General features: G+C 50.1%; 5 protein-coding genes across 5 annotated transcripts; 1 reads left to right on the top strand and 4 right to left on the bottom strand.

Annotated features, from left to right (window-relative positions):
* Positions 1-88: 88 nt before the first annotated feature.
* On the bottom strand, positions 89-1,117 carry CPAR01_13458 (uncharacterized protein; the record flags this gene model as incomplete). The annotated part of the gene is made up of 3 exons (XM_060497712.1): positions 89-228; positions 288-436; positions 498-1,117. 3 exons carry the CDS (start codon positions 1,115-1,117, stop codon positions 89-91), a joined length of 909 nt encoding a protein of 302 aa, XP_060344105.1.
* Positions 1,118-2,031: 914 nt separating this feature from the next.
* Positions 2,032-2,900, top strand: CPAR01_13459 (uncharacterized protein; the record flags this gene model as incomplete). Its single annotated transcript, XM_060497713.1, has 2 exons — positions 2,032-2,232; positions 2,283-2,900. The coding sequence occupies 2 exons, from the start codon at positions 2,032-2,034 to the stop codon at positions 2,898-2,900; spliced, it is 819 nt and encodes a 272-aa protein (XP_060344106.1).
* A 1,160-nt stretch (positions 2,901-4,060) lies between these two features.
* On the bottom strand, positions 4,061-5,101 carry CPAR01_13460 (asparaginase; the record flags this gene model as incomplete). The annotated part of the gene is made up of 1 exon (XM_060497714.1): positions 4,061-5,101. The coding sequence occupies one exon, from the start codon at positions 5,099-5,101 to the stop codon at positions 4,061-4,063; it is 1,041 nt and encodes a 346-aa protein (XP_060344107.1).
* Positions 5,102-6,275: 1,174 nt separating this feature from the next.
* CPAR01_13461 (uncharacterized protein) lies at positions 6,276-7,561 on the bottom strand (the record flags this gene model as incomplete). Its single annotated transcript, XM_060497715.1, has 3 exons — positions 6,276-6,787; positions 6,850-7,410; positions 7,522-7,561. The coding sequence occupies 3 exons, from the start codon at positions 7,559-7,561 to the stop codon at positions 6,276-6,278; spliced, it is 1,113 nt and encodes a 370-aa protein (XP_060344108.1).
* An 820-nt stretch (positions 7,562-8,381) lies between these two features.
* On the bottom strand, positions 8,382-9,602 carry CPAR01_13462 (methyltransferase domain-containing protein; the record flags this gene model as incomplete). The annotated part of the gene is made up of 1 exon (XM_060497716.1): positions 8,382-9,602. The coding sequence occupies one exon, from the start codon at positions 9,600-9,602 to the stop codon at positions 8,382-8,384; it is 1,221 nt and encodes a 406-aa protein (XP_060344109.1).
* Between the last annotated feature and the right edge of the window lie 4,278 nt (positions 9,603-13,880).

Here is a 13,880-nt window from a genome sequence, read left to right on the forward strand (position 1 = left end):
CTCTGCACCATTTGATGGACAGGTTCCTAGTGACTGGCCACTCTTTGTGATTTCCGTGCGTGCACTTCTCGTCGTAGACCACGGGGCTTTAGTATAAACCAACAAGGATGTCACCGCGGACGCGAGCAGTCAAGTGAACCTCGGCTTCCAGGTCCAACTTGATGCCAACCATCAGAGCAGCTTTGGTCAACTTCCCGTTCTCATCAACAGGGCCTCTGAGCAGGTTACCTGAAGTCGTATTAGCAAAAGAGGAAACTTGAGCCGCGTATTGAAAGTCATTGGCATACCAACAGGGCCATTTGCGGTGCCAGACAGGTTGGGCATGGGAACAGGGAGGCCTGGTGCGGGCATGTTTCCCCTCATCCCTGTGTTGGCTGGTGGGTAGGATGTGGGATAGGCAGGCGCACGAGACTGCTCTTCCGCTGGGGTCTTTGCTCTAGATGACAGTGAAGATTAGACGTCGAACCCAACAAAACGGAGCTAATATTGAAGCTTACGGGGAAGACATTGTGGTTAGATATCTGACAACTTGATCTTGCAATGAATGCTGGAGCTCCTCAGGTGAGCTTGTTTCGTCTACTGGTTCGGAGTTGAGTAGGCCACGTTCTTTCAGAAATTGCTCTGAAAGTGATTTGATCGAAAGTGTCGGGCTGGTGGCTTGCGGTTCTTTCGGGGCCTCTGCGGTCGTTTTCTCCCCTATCGATGAAAGAGAGCCTCGTTTTGGGTGATGGTGTTGATGACTGGGATCGTCAGATTGGTGTTCCTGTGGTAGTGACTGAGCACGAGAGCGGTTGGCTGGTGAAAGGTTGTCGGTTGCGACTCGAATGGGGATCTTGAAAGAAAGGGATCTTCTGAGGGCTCCTGGCACAGCAGAGTAATCCTCGAATGGCTTGACCGAGGGTTCTATAGGGACAGCGACAGCAGATATCCGCTTTGACGAGGTGCTTGAGGATCGCGACGCGTGATTTGGCCTTCGTGGAACAGGTGGTGGTTGCTGCTGTTTGGCGTCAAATTTTGCTGATATTGTGGCGATGGGGGAACCTGTTCCCGCTGGCTTCTTTTCAGTGATTGACGTGGTGCTCTGTAATTTGGATTGAGATGTGACTTGGTTGGCCATGATGGAGGGGGAGCATGGTGAGCTTTAAGCTTCGATCCCGAACTCGGCTGACAGAGCCCGGTATAATTACTTGATGCTATCCTCCTTCCCCATCTATGCCTCTGGAATCATATTTGCTACAGAACCAGCGATCAACTTGGTAGCAAAATGACATCGTCTGATGTTGAAACCAGCCGCTCGGATCGTATCTTGCGTCGTGTTTTGTCGGTCTTGGCCAGAACGCGTCGGTCGGCGCGGTTCGCTCATGCGGAATGGCACTCTTGTTTCCAGAACATCTGAAAAATGGTTCGCATGGTACGATGTGGGTGAGTCGATAGAACGTTTGTGGGTTGCATTGGGGTTCGCCTGTGTCTCAGGATGTCTTCATGGGAGCTTTGACAAGGGTCCTGCAGCTACTGGACCCTGGTCAGGGTCCTTGTGCCGGAGAGTTTCAACAACATCAATCAGGGACCACCAGGCACTATCGAAGATCTGCAGCATGGGCATTGTATCTGGCATCTCTTCAAAAGGCATAGAATGCCGTCTTCTGTCAGAAGCTGCCAGGAAGCTCCACAGGCATCAGCCGATGATCTCCAATCCTTTTTCTAACGTCTCTTCTGATCTTTCGAGGTTTCGAAGTCTGAAACACTCCAAGCATTATTCTGACTTATGGGGTTGAATCGAACGATTTCCCGAGACTATCGCTACCACGCTGTCCTCAACGGCCTGAAATGAGCGGCAAAACGATTGCCTGGTCATCCACTCACCCGTGTGAAAGAGACAAATCGCTAGGACTACTGGTGGGCAGAGTCGCATCTCACTGACGAAATCCTTCAAGTCATCGTTACGTGGAATCAGAGTTCCCGCTACAAACCATCTCTCAACCGTCCACAGAGCTCTGGATAACACTATTATCTTCCACACAGCCTTAGCAGATGCAAAGGGAGATGGCTCTCTCACTACTCATCAGCTTCGCCACTGCTGTGGGCGCCTCTGAAGGCATCAAGGCTTCCATGGCCAGATCGCGTCGAGAAGAGCATCGAAGTCGAAAGAACAACCTTGTATTGCACTGTCCCAAGTCATCACAGTTCAGCCCTTACCTCGAAGGACGTCAAGTCGTCCTTTCTGGCGATAGAGTAAGCTTTCTCCATCTCCTTGCGTATCAGAACCCTAAATAATTGAACAGCTATTTGTGGACACCGGCACAGCTCATGATGTTCCTTTCGGTCACCCGTTCGAGGGCTATTATCTTCCTTACCCGGACTCACGCTTCTCGGGGCTAGTGAGCACTATTACCCATGAGGCACCTATCATGAATTGGATATTCGTCGATCCCGTTACATATCAAGTCCGCTTTGGCAACCGTGCCATTGCGGATGGTAATGTGACTGGGCCGTGGGAGTGTACTCGACAAGATCGTAGGCTTACCTTTTGTGGATGGGAAGGCTTCTGTGCAGTCTTGGAAGATGGTGGTATTTGGGGATTATATTTTGACTGTGATGGTGACAGCCTACGCCAAAAGATGAAGCCCGAAGGACGCATAGTCATCGAGATTGAGCTTATACGAAGAGAAATGAGGACGGGAAAGCCAGAGTATCTCGATCCAGAGGGGGAGGCTACAGATCATGAGCAATCGACACCGCAACCGCCAACAGATGCCGAGGAAAACTTCGTATGTGGGCATAAAGACGTGGAGCCAGAAGTCAAAGAGCACGAACGGTCTTCGGACATGAAATTCTCAAATCACGACGACGGCATGTTTGCATATGATTTGATATCAGAGAAGAATAACGTCAAGGTATGAGGTTGAGGAAAATGTCACGTCAGCTCACATAAATAGGCAAGGACTTGGGCATCACTAATGTTATCGTTGCCAAAAGCATTGCAAAGTTCCCAACGTTATGTACTTACAAGTACGATGAACGCCAATTCATTTCATATTACAGATATCAAAGATAAGCTAGGATATGTGAGTGTGTGCCTCACCATATGTCAGGGTGGCATGAAATGTATTGGAATGCGTTTCGGGTAAGGGCCTGGGATTTACCTTCTCCACGATGAATGAACAGTGCATCTCGAGTAGAGACAAGGCAATTTGGAAGGAGATAGAGCCTGCTAGATGAAGTATGTTATAAGGAATCACATGTTTTGTATATCTACTCATTAGCTTGACGGTTCATAGAAGCCATATTGAATTGAAAGTGGTGGTACACTTGTCAGTAAGACAACCTTCCGGCAAGAGAGAATTATAGCACTTTGCTGTATTTTCTCTAGGTATCTGATGCACATCAACCCCTCCAAGATGGAAGTAGGTCTCTGCAACAGCCCGAAGAGCCCTACCTCCCCTCTTCCTATAATGGATAAATGAGGATAAAGATTGGCGAGGGATTGCCACGCAAATCTTCACGCCATCAAACCCTCAATGAGAGATAGATATGAAAGATGAAAAATAAGTTTACACTTCCGTGATTATGTGATACGGAAGCTTGTCTAAGACCATGACAGGACTGGTTCTGTCTTTATGGTGATGATGCGCTATGCACAGCCAAGGCCTCGCCGTGTTGTTCAAAATTATAGTGGCTGCGCCTGTCCTTATGGCATTACCATTATTCAAGAGATATCTTCAATTGAATTAGGTTCAGAATTTATATTTTGCAGCACATATCCATCTGTCTTTCATTAGCCACCTTAGCTGTCAGGCACCGTGATTTTAATAGCCAAGTCTTGTCATTCACTGCCTGGCAGGGGAGAATCGCATGTGATTATTGCACATTCGTGTCAACTGATGGCCCTTATTATGTTTATATAGTCAATAAGAATAAGTAACTGCGCGTTGTCCCGTTAACTATGGCTCGAACAGATCGCTCTATTAAGACTTCGTTCCGAAAGAAATCCCCTTAATGCAGGTGTAGCATGAGACCAAGAGTGCCATTTCGTAGCTCGGCATAATCTCCTTAAAGCAAACTAAAGATTTCTGAACGCCTCACAGAGTATGTCTTTGACATCCACTTTAGTCTCATCGCTCTTACTAATCGCAAGTTGGACAACGATTCTCGCTATCCAGGGGCTGAGGTTGTTCCCAGAAATGATGCCCATCTTCTTGTGGTCTTCACTGTCGGTAACATTCCCAGATAAAACTCGTACCGACTGAACCACCACACAGCCACCTTTAATGGCAACATCAAGCCCAACTTTCTCTGCCGGTGTTCCTAGTCCAGGCGCAAAGCCCATGGATATGATCCCCCTTGCTCTAGCCTTGACATACGCGTCGATGCCCACGCTATCAGCACCCACGTAGCTGCACACTATGTCGACGCGCGGAGCGTTGGCAAGCATTTGGACAGTGAACCCAAGATTTGCGGGAAGCTTTGGCGGTTCCATCTCGTCGAATTTGACTTCGCCCTTGATAATGCGACCGATGGATTTGAAATTTGGTGACTTAAAGGCGTCGTGATTCTGGGTGTGAGTTTTAGTGACAAAACGGGGCAGATGTATTTCGTTGTTCAACACCACCAAAACCCCCTCATAATCATGGTTGGACATGTAAGCAGCCACGCGGAACGCGGCGATGAGATTGGCCGATGCATCTGAGGATGTTCCATTCAAGGGGCTCATGGAACCAGTGACGATGACTGGAGTCCTCAGTCTCAAGACCATAGATAGAGTGAATGCAGTCTCTTCAAGGCTTGCTGTTCCATGGGTGATGATGATGGCCTTGATATCTTTGTCTCTAGACAACCCTTCGCATCTTTGACCAATATCGTTCCAAACTTTGGAGGTGACCGCAGTACTATCGATGGATTCAAATTTCTCAGGCTGGATGCCGACACCGAGCTCTCGTGCAACTTCATCGATCCCGGTATTCTTCCGGAGTTGATCGAGTGTAACATATTCACCGTGTCCAACAGAGCCGTAATCTACATCGTCAGGGTTTTTGGCCTTAGTTCCGATGGTGCCGCCCGTGGCAAGTAATGCAAATTTCTTCGAGGCAGCGACTTCGGTCATTTTATAGATTGAAGTGACTGGGATCTTGTGGAGCTGAATGAATCAAGGAAAGTTCATTTTCGGCAAGGTCTTGCTCGAAACTTAGGCAGGAGGAAACCGCGAGAACATATTTATACCTAATCCCAATCAGATCCAATCATTTGGTCTTGCTGTTGCTACCTCAATCAGGCCATACTCGTTGGCGGCAAATGCCTGTTTGGAGTGAATGCTTCACCATAAAGAAAGCGAGAAAACATGCTGTTTCATTTAAAATCCACTCAAATGTAAATGTCGGTTCAGGTGTTTGTCAAGTCAGGCTATTCAGTAGAATGGAGATACTTCAAAGAGGCGCCAGAAATACATCGGGAAAAAAGGAGGACACGACTTCATGAACAGTCACTAGAGAATTATGCTTTGAGAGCCAATATTGGCCCAGAAATCCACAGGTTAGCCGGGTTTTGCATCCTCCAAACTAACACAAGCAAACCTTGATATCTTTAATCAGCCCGTAGGGCGCTTAAGGTCGGTCGGCAAACAAGCGCTAGCGCCGGTGAAGAAAACTCTTCCAACCGCCCAGTGAGCTAAATACGCTGATGCACACCCCCAGAGACTGTTGCTTTGTCCGAGTTGGCACGGTGGCGCAATAACGTGGTTGATGACATCCTACGCATGGTTGTTCTTGTCAAAGAAATCCTTACTGTGCCGTCAGCCACTGCGGAGGTGAAGCTGCGCATGAATACCAGCGCAAGCAAGATGCTGAAAGCCCAATGCTCTGCCAGAAGATTTGGAAGGTTTGGTAGATCTTAAGCGCGCTGCCATTCTGTTCACACGCAAGCAGAAACCCGGTTCATCGCGTTTGGTGAACAGCTCATATTCTGATTGCCGAGCACGGGATGCTCTAGTACTTTGTCATCGTGAACACCAGTGGCACGCCGAGTGATAGCACAACGAGAAGCGGACGACGAGAGTAGAAGTGGAAGTTTGCAGAAACTTCGTTATCAGTCAACGAACAGCTAGATTGTCCTTTTCTACGCTGCCGACTTTGTTCCTTGAAAGTGATCGAGGCGGCTGCGACTTGCACAACAAACCAGAGCTCAACGCGCTCCTTGAACACATGGATTGATTGCCAGTCCAGTCCTTGCAAAACGCCGGGAAACTGCTTGCCTCTGCAGGCATTGCTAGAGAGCGATCCCAATCACTCTTCCTTCTCATCCTCATCGTCATACCTACCCAACCGTCCAAGCGGGCTTACCATGAAAACATCCTCCCATCTGCCGCTAGCAGCCTTCCCATCCCAGTCTCCACCACTGTACAGAGGTAGACGCAATTTGCCTGTGCAGTGCTCGTCGATGAAGCGGCAGACCTTCTGCATATCGCCCACAGTGAAGTCATCCATGAACCACAGCATTGTGCGGGGGACGTCTGCAGGGCTCAGGCGCTCAGCGTCGACAGATGCTGTGGGTTCAATGGAGGCTCCTCGCGTATTCTTCCGTCGGGGCAGAGATTGTGATGGTGCAGGAGATGCACCGACTTTCTTGCTATCATCGTTCGGTATCTTGGATTGCTTTCGGATCGAAACAGTTGCTCTGGGGGTCGATAGCGACTGGGGGTCGTCTTGGGGGATTTTCGATTGTCTTCGCTTGGATGCTGACGTCGAGGATCTGGGCAGGGAAGCTTTTGTGGCTGGTGTTGATTCATGTCTCGATGCTAGGCTTTGAGTCAGCCAAGGATTGATCAACCATCGTCGGTTGGGAACAGGAAGGGCTTACAGCGTCGTCGTTTGTCGCTGGTAATTTCAGAAGGCTCGACCAGACTATCCCTCTTCCTCTTCGCTGAGTGTCTTGCGGCGGCAGGAGTTGTGACTTGAGGCTTGGGCTCATTTGATTGACCCTCTTCCTCGCCACTTGCATCCCCTCGCGCCGTGGGCCCGAGTAGCGCAGCATTTACACTCTCATCGTTTACGTACCCGCAGTAGTCTGTCAACACGTCCGGCGCATCAGCGCGCATTTTCACGACTGGCTCCCAAGAAACATCCTCTCCCTCGCTCGTATACCCAAGCCATTGCACTAGTACTTGCCATTGGCCCCGAACACGTCGGTGGCGTAGCAGACGAAAGGGATGGTAAAGCTCTCCGATTCCTAGAACATCTTGGCGCGTCTTGCCCGGAAAGCTGGCCCAGTAGTCGCATAGCAATGTCGGTTGATGCTCCTGGACATCCCATTCGGAAACATCTAGGCGGGAGCCTTTGGCGAGAACGGTAAGGGTCACGAGCGCGGTCTCGGGATCAAGGGTATGCGCTACGATTTTACTGATCGCGTCATAGGGAATGTCTGCTCGAGGTTTTCGGCGTCAATGAGGGCGCAATAGAATGGGAATGGGAGCGCATGGGGAATATGAGAGAGCTAGGCAGAGAGACTTTGGTAGTTGGAAATTCTTCTTACCTTGCTTCGCAAGCTTCGACGAGGGTCTACCTCGAGGCATGGCTACAGGCGGAGAAGAATTTGAATGCTAGTATTGAGGGCAGACACAAGCAAAGAACGGAGTCGTGATCGGAGAGCAAGCAGGATGCTGCGGGAAAGTTGCGCTGTCAATGAGTTGATCGCGTGTGGGACGCGTTCGCGTCTGGCAAGGTAAGGTAAGGTAAGGTAGCACTGCGTCAATATTTTTTCTGGGTCCGGGGGCCCGGCTCCGATGTGGACCCCTCTTGCTGCCCCCGATCTCTGCGGCCGCTCTGCGAATTTCCCCTCCCAGTCCGCAGTGATGGCCGTTCTTAGAATGAAGTTCTCCATGGGGTACAGGTAGTTAGCAGGTTTCTACCGGTGCATGGGTCAGAATTGGTCTGGTTCGGCATGGGCCTGGGGTCGTTACTCGCTGCGATACCGGCGTGACGGTGTGGTCAAGGGCCGAACCCCGCAACACGGCATCAGTCCCGGGGAAGAACAATCTCGACTAGAGGCATCGTTGCATGTAATTGAAATAGAGATGATCTGCAGAACCAGGCAATTCTGAGTTACCTCGTCAAGAATATTCACTTTGAAGCCTCAGGCCGGCCCAGCTTTCGTAGGTGAGCTGCAAATGACTTGTCAACGTTGATGTATGCATATATACATAATAATCTATCTATACTGTACGCGAGGGCGGACATCTGCAATTTGTATGCTGATATGTATGCACTCGCCGTGCAGACTGTCTATGGTGCTCGCCTCCTTTGTTTATCATCTATCTATGTAGTCTCTATGATCTATTGGAGGAGAATGTCGTGTGTCTCGTCTGATCGCGCCAGGCCCATCTATTTCATCGTCTATTCGTAGGCCCATCCAATTCGGAGAAGCTTGTAGCCACTCTCATCCCCTCGTCCCACTCCGCTCCGTTTTAGCAGTTCTTCTGATTGCAGGATGGCAAGCCTCTTGCCGTCTGACCGCTTGGGGCTGTCGCCAGCCGTGAAGGCAGACTCTACGCTGTCGCTGACGCCGTTGAAACGGCCATTGCGCCGCACTGTGACCAGGAGCCAGAACACGCCAGAATCTGCGAGTAGACAAGTCGCACAGTCACGCAGCCAGAAAGCGTGCTCCGGCGCGTAGATGACGTCGGTCGCGATGATGATGTCGGCGGGAACATGGAGCGGTGCATCCAGGACAGGTGCTGCCCAGTCGAGAGCGGCGGTCTGTACGTGGGCGGGATTGGCTGTCGCGAAGTTGAGGGCAACATTGGCGCGTAAGTTCTCAAGCACAGCCGGGTGGTAATCAGTTGCCACGATGGTCGGACTAGATGCTCCCAAGTGAGGCAGCATTTTGCCGAGCATGAGACTCACAAGCCCCGTGCCGGCGCCGAGTTCAATGATGCGCGGCGAAATACCCAGTCCAGGTTGGGAAAGACGAAAGCGCTCCGGCGAGGCACACATGATGTCCGACAGGACGATGGAGGCGCCCCAGCTCTGGAGACCGACATCGTCCGGGTCAGCCGAGTTTGTACCCGCTAACCTGTCGTTGAGTCGGATGGTGACTGGAACACTTGCTGATGGTGGTTTGGGGAGCGAGAGTTGGAATGCGAAATCGCGCGTGTAATCCTGATCCTTCTCGGCCGAGGCATCATCGTCTGGTGGGGCGGCGAAGAATGATTCGAGGATGCAAGAGGCCTGGTCCAGTGCGTTTTGACAAGCGTCCTGGGATTTAAAGCAAGAAAGAGTCTCGGCTCTGGCGATTAAGCCAGTCAACCAGCGCTCGGCGCAATTGCGCTCAAAGACGTCGACTTTGAGAGCGGCTATGTGGTGGTCTAGGCCGTCAATCTCCTCATGATCGTCGTCTGTCTCCGACACGTAGCCAGAGTCGGCGAGAGATGAATCGTGATGAGCAAACTTTTGCGTCTCGGGGCTAAGCTGAAAGGCGACGGACACGGCCAAGGGGCAGTAGATGACGGAGAGGTTCTGTAGGGCGGCGGCGACATCGGCTTCGGTGAGCTGGTTCAAAGTGCGCAAAGGCGGAAGACTGCTTGAGGGCGGCAGCGGATGCGCAGCGGGGCTCATGGGTCGCGACTCGCCTCACTACGCGGAGGCTGCAAGCGAGAATTGTGCTACTCGACAATACTTCATGGACGGAGAGAAGCACAGGTAGGGCGTGGGTTCGTGGAGAAGCATCAAATCGCGAATGAGTTTGTATCCCTCATGGTTTGAGATGAGGCAACCTGGGGGAGGTCTTTGCTTGATGAAAAAGGATAACGACTGCAGGGTTCCGAGTCCCCTATCTTAGCGTGTCTGACACGAGCATGGCAGACCCGCTTTTGCCTAAATGAGGGCATCGTGAAAAATTGTTTTAGTAGCCCTATCCTTGGACTGTTAGACCTTGCCACCTTGGGAATCGGGACCGGGCAGCTGGAGAAGAACTTAGCGGTATCCTCAGGTTAGACCGGTAGGTAGGTGGGTCGGGGCCCTCTGTTCCGGCGATTCCCGTCAAGGAACAATCTCCCGGCCACCTCCATGAGGTAATCAAAGAGAATCCAAATCGTACCCCAGATCAGCCCGCCCCATATGCACTGAGAAATGCCGGAAATCACTCCTATGATAAGAGTGCTGGCAAATACCGCAGTGAAGGAGTATGGTGTTTTCGACGCCGCCCGTCCAGACCTGCCAACCACCGGCCCATTGTCCTGGGGGAGAAAACCATGAAAGGCGGCAATTTCCATTTCCTCCAAACAAGTCTCTTTGCACGTGACGAGTCAGGACCCCAGACCCACCTGTCTCACATACCTTGGTATGTATTTGCACACCCCAGAGGCTCAGTCCAAGTCCACGCATCCACCAATTAGCACCTCATTATCCAATTTGAGACTGGTTGGCTGGATGCCTATCTTGACCCAACTTGACGACGTTTTCATGGGGCCGGAAGGGACCGAGCCTAGCTGCCGAGGCACGGAGTACGTAGACAGCGCCCGGTCACAGCTCCGTCCAAACCGTCAGCTTTTCTATCATGAAGACCGTCCAGTGACCTAGCCTACCACTGCCATTTTCTCCAAGCTCTCGCAGTGCTAGACCCCGATAGATCGAGTCCATAGTCTCTCTACTTCGGATACCAACCCCGACGCAAAGCTCAAGTCTAGAGTTTCTGGGCCACTCCTTTTGACATGCAGAAAGGGGTTCCTAAACAGGGTCTTGATGTTGCAGGGCTGCTCACACCCTTTCTCCCGCGCCCGGCAATCCATCATACCTCACCCCACGAAAGTAATAATCTTGCAAGGATACAATAGATACCCGACTATCCTACGTTCAATATATCTTTCCCCAACTAGCTGATTACAAGCATAGTAATGCCGGTATCTGATCTGGCACACTCTGGATCCAATTACGGTAATTGAAGCACGTTGAGCGCGCGTCCCTTTTGGACGCGTTCATGGCGCAATATCGTCAATGACCGTCCTACAATGAGACTTCACCTCCATCCTGATTTCTACTTCTTTAAAAGCATCGTTAATCGCCATCCGTACCTTATTCTTATTCTTCAAACCATAGTTCATCCATCTCTTACCTTCTTATTCCGACATTTTTACCATGGGACGCGGAAGGCGTGCGTCGCCTCCGAAACTCCCACCACGGTCTCTTTCGCTTACTCCAGATTCCAATGTCCCCTCAACTTCCAAAGCTTCAAACCCGCATAAGACCATCAAAAGATGTTCCAACACTATGTTCGAGCTTTGGTGTTGCTCTAGGAAGAGGGCTTTCAGGGCGTGGCTTCAATTGGTTCTTGGGAATTCCTCCTCGAGCGGAAGTTCTTACAGACCCGCAAAGAGGGCGCTAAATGGATGCATACTCTGCCAGAAGAGACCTACCAAATCTGTATATGCCCTTCGTTCGACTTACCATCTATAAGTGTGTGAATACTAACATAAGTACGACGCCAAAAAGGGGTACGTTGAAACGAGACCGGTCTTTCCAGGGGTGAGGACGAAGGAAGCAAAGAGGCAATATGGCCATCGATTGGTCATTGTTGCTTTCCATCGAAGGGCTACCAAAGACCGTCTATTGGAGGGGTTGGACGTAAGCCACCTATGTGGACAAATTAACTGTATCAACCCTGGGCATTTGGTTGTCGAGTCGCACGCTGACAACCATGCGAGGAGACGGTGCCGCGCTGCTGTAAGTATTCACTAATATTATTTTGTCTTCATTTGGACTCGAAAGTTGATCATAAGTCAGCTTACATTCACTATTATCGGAGACAAGGCACGCAGGAAAAGCTGGAAAGGCTGGAAAGGCTGGGAAGGCTGGCAAACCCGGGAAGGGAGAAAAGGCTGGAGGGGCTGGAAAGGGTGGGAAAGGAAAGGGAAGGAGGCTTCCGATGTCAAGCCCAAGTTTGAAGCAGCCTCGACTTTCGCCTGTACCCATGAACCAAGATGTGTGAAGTTCGTGGAGGAAGAGTACATGTATTAGTTGCTGGAGTCTGGCGGTCACCGCTTTCACTTTTTGCACATGCAAGTTGCATCTTCCTTTGTACAATAAGGTAATATAGGGTAGTGGATCCATTAGCGTAGAGATGGCTCAATTTGGGAAAGACCTGAAAAGTGTATAGAGATTAAGCTTCCTGGTTCCGAGAGCGCAAATATTACTGAGACTTGATAATCAGCAATGGCTGGAAGTCGGCACCGCACATACTGTTTGCAGGCAAGCGGCGTAGTGGCGTAGCTACTAGAACGAACTGTTAAGGCTTTATCATCCTTTCTTTATTGTACCGAGTTTGGGAAGGCAGATAGTATCCTAGTACTACTTGAGTCAATTCCGAGACCGGTTGTGCATGACAGTGAATCTGAGATTCAAGAATGAGGAGCTGGAAGCAGAATTGGACTTCAAGTTGACCATTCTCATGTGGTATCATCATCATGCGTTTGCAGGAGGGAACATTGCCTTTGGCTGGAGTTTGAACGTGCTTGAGACATGTATGTTAAGTCATAGGCCTTGTCATCCTTCTAGTAGCTAGCATGAGCGTTGGCCTATCCAACACAACTTAGAGTCTAGAGTCTTACTTGACAAAGTCATGACCCAAGACAAGCAACTGATGAAAGCTGCTCTTGTAAGCGAGTTTTAGGCTTCTATTCAAAGATTTAGCCAGAAAAGCGTCTTAGAATTTGCCGTACGATCGCAATAGGAGCATTGATATGGATTGTAGAGGACGATTGTATTAAAAAGAATGTGCAAGCCGGTGTACATTGCGGTGATTATGTGGCCGGGTCACGCAATATGTCAAGAGTCCACGGACGGTTGAAGCCATCACGACAGACTTCGGGCATGAATGCGAACTTATGAGTTATTGCGTGACAGCATGTCGGGACAACAACATACATCAGGCTAGGACTGTTGGCATAAGAGGTCTGATGGTAACAAGAATTGTCCTGAGCTATGTGATGTGCGGCACGACCCATCAACACGATACCAGGTAGAACACAGAGACCCGCCACTTCATCATCGAAATGTCCTACCTCCATGGAGTCTGTACATAAACCCTGTAAATTGTCGTACCTAGAATACCAAAGCTACCGAGAGATCAAATGTGAGATGTGCGGTATCAGGTTCGTCTAGGAAGAAAGCATGGTCTTGGAGCTTTGGCCACGGCTTCGTCCGATAGAAAGACCTCATATTTAAAGTGAAAGTCGAGAGCCAAACGAGGGTGACTAAGCACGTTTGATAACAGTCGCTTAGAAAGTTTTTTCGCATAACAGAAGTGTATTCCAAACGAAAGACTCGGTCTAGTGACAGACTGAAGTCAAAAGACGAGTGCTGAACGCGTTACCGAGCACGTGCTCGCGAGGCAAAATGGTAAGGGCATCACATTTTGGGTTCAATAGACGAAGCTTTAGCTCAGCTGACCACTCATTTGCTTTAACGAGGCGTGACATCAAACCAATTCCGTTTGAAATCCGGGCCGAGCGTCCGCGAAAGATGTTAATACCACAAGCTTGGCCTGCGTGTGCTTGAGAACGTTGATCTAGAGCAGGTGCGTCAGACGTAAGTTCAGAAATCTAAAAGCCCCTAGAAATCAATAACAGGAGCCATCAAGTACCGTACAAACATGCAAAAGCATCCGGTATTCTTCATAATTTTAGATGTGTGTGTCGAGCCCGGCCGCGGACTGCGAAAGTGGTGCTGCACGTGTGTGAAAGATGTCGTGTCGTTGGGAAAGCAGCATGGGCTTTCAAGAGACTCTATGAGTGTACCGTCAAGAATAAGTGATATGTCTATAGGAAATCTAGCGCCTTGAAGAGATCATTTGTCCATCATTGTTCGCACGACTTAACAAGGATACCGTGGCGTTCTGCA

Source organism: Colletotrichum paranaense (assembly GCF_030867605.1).
Source record: "Colletotrichum paranaense strain IMI 384185 chromosome Unknown Scaffold_12.1, whole genome shotgun sequence".
NCBI lineage: Eukaryota > Fungi > Ascomycota > Sordariomycetes > Glomerellales > Glomerellaceae > Colletotrichum > Colletotrichum paranaense.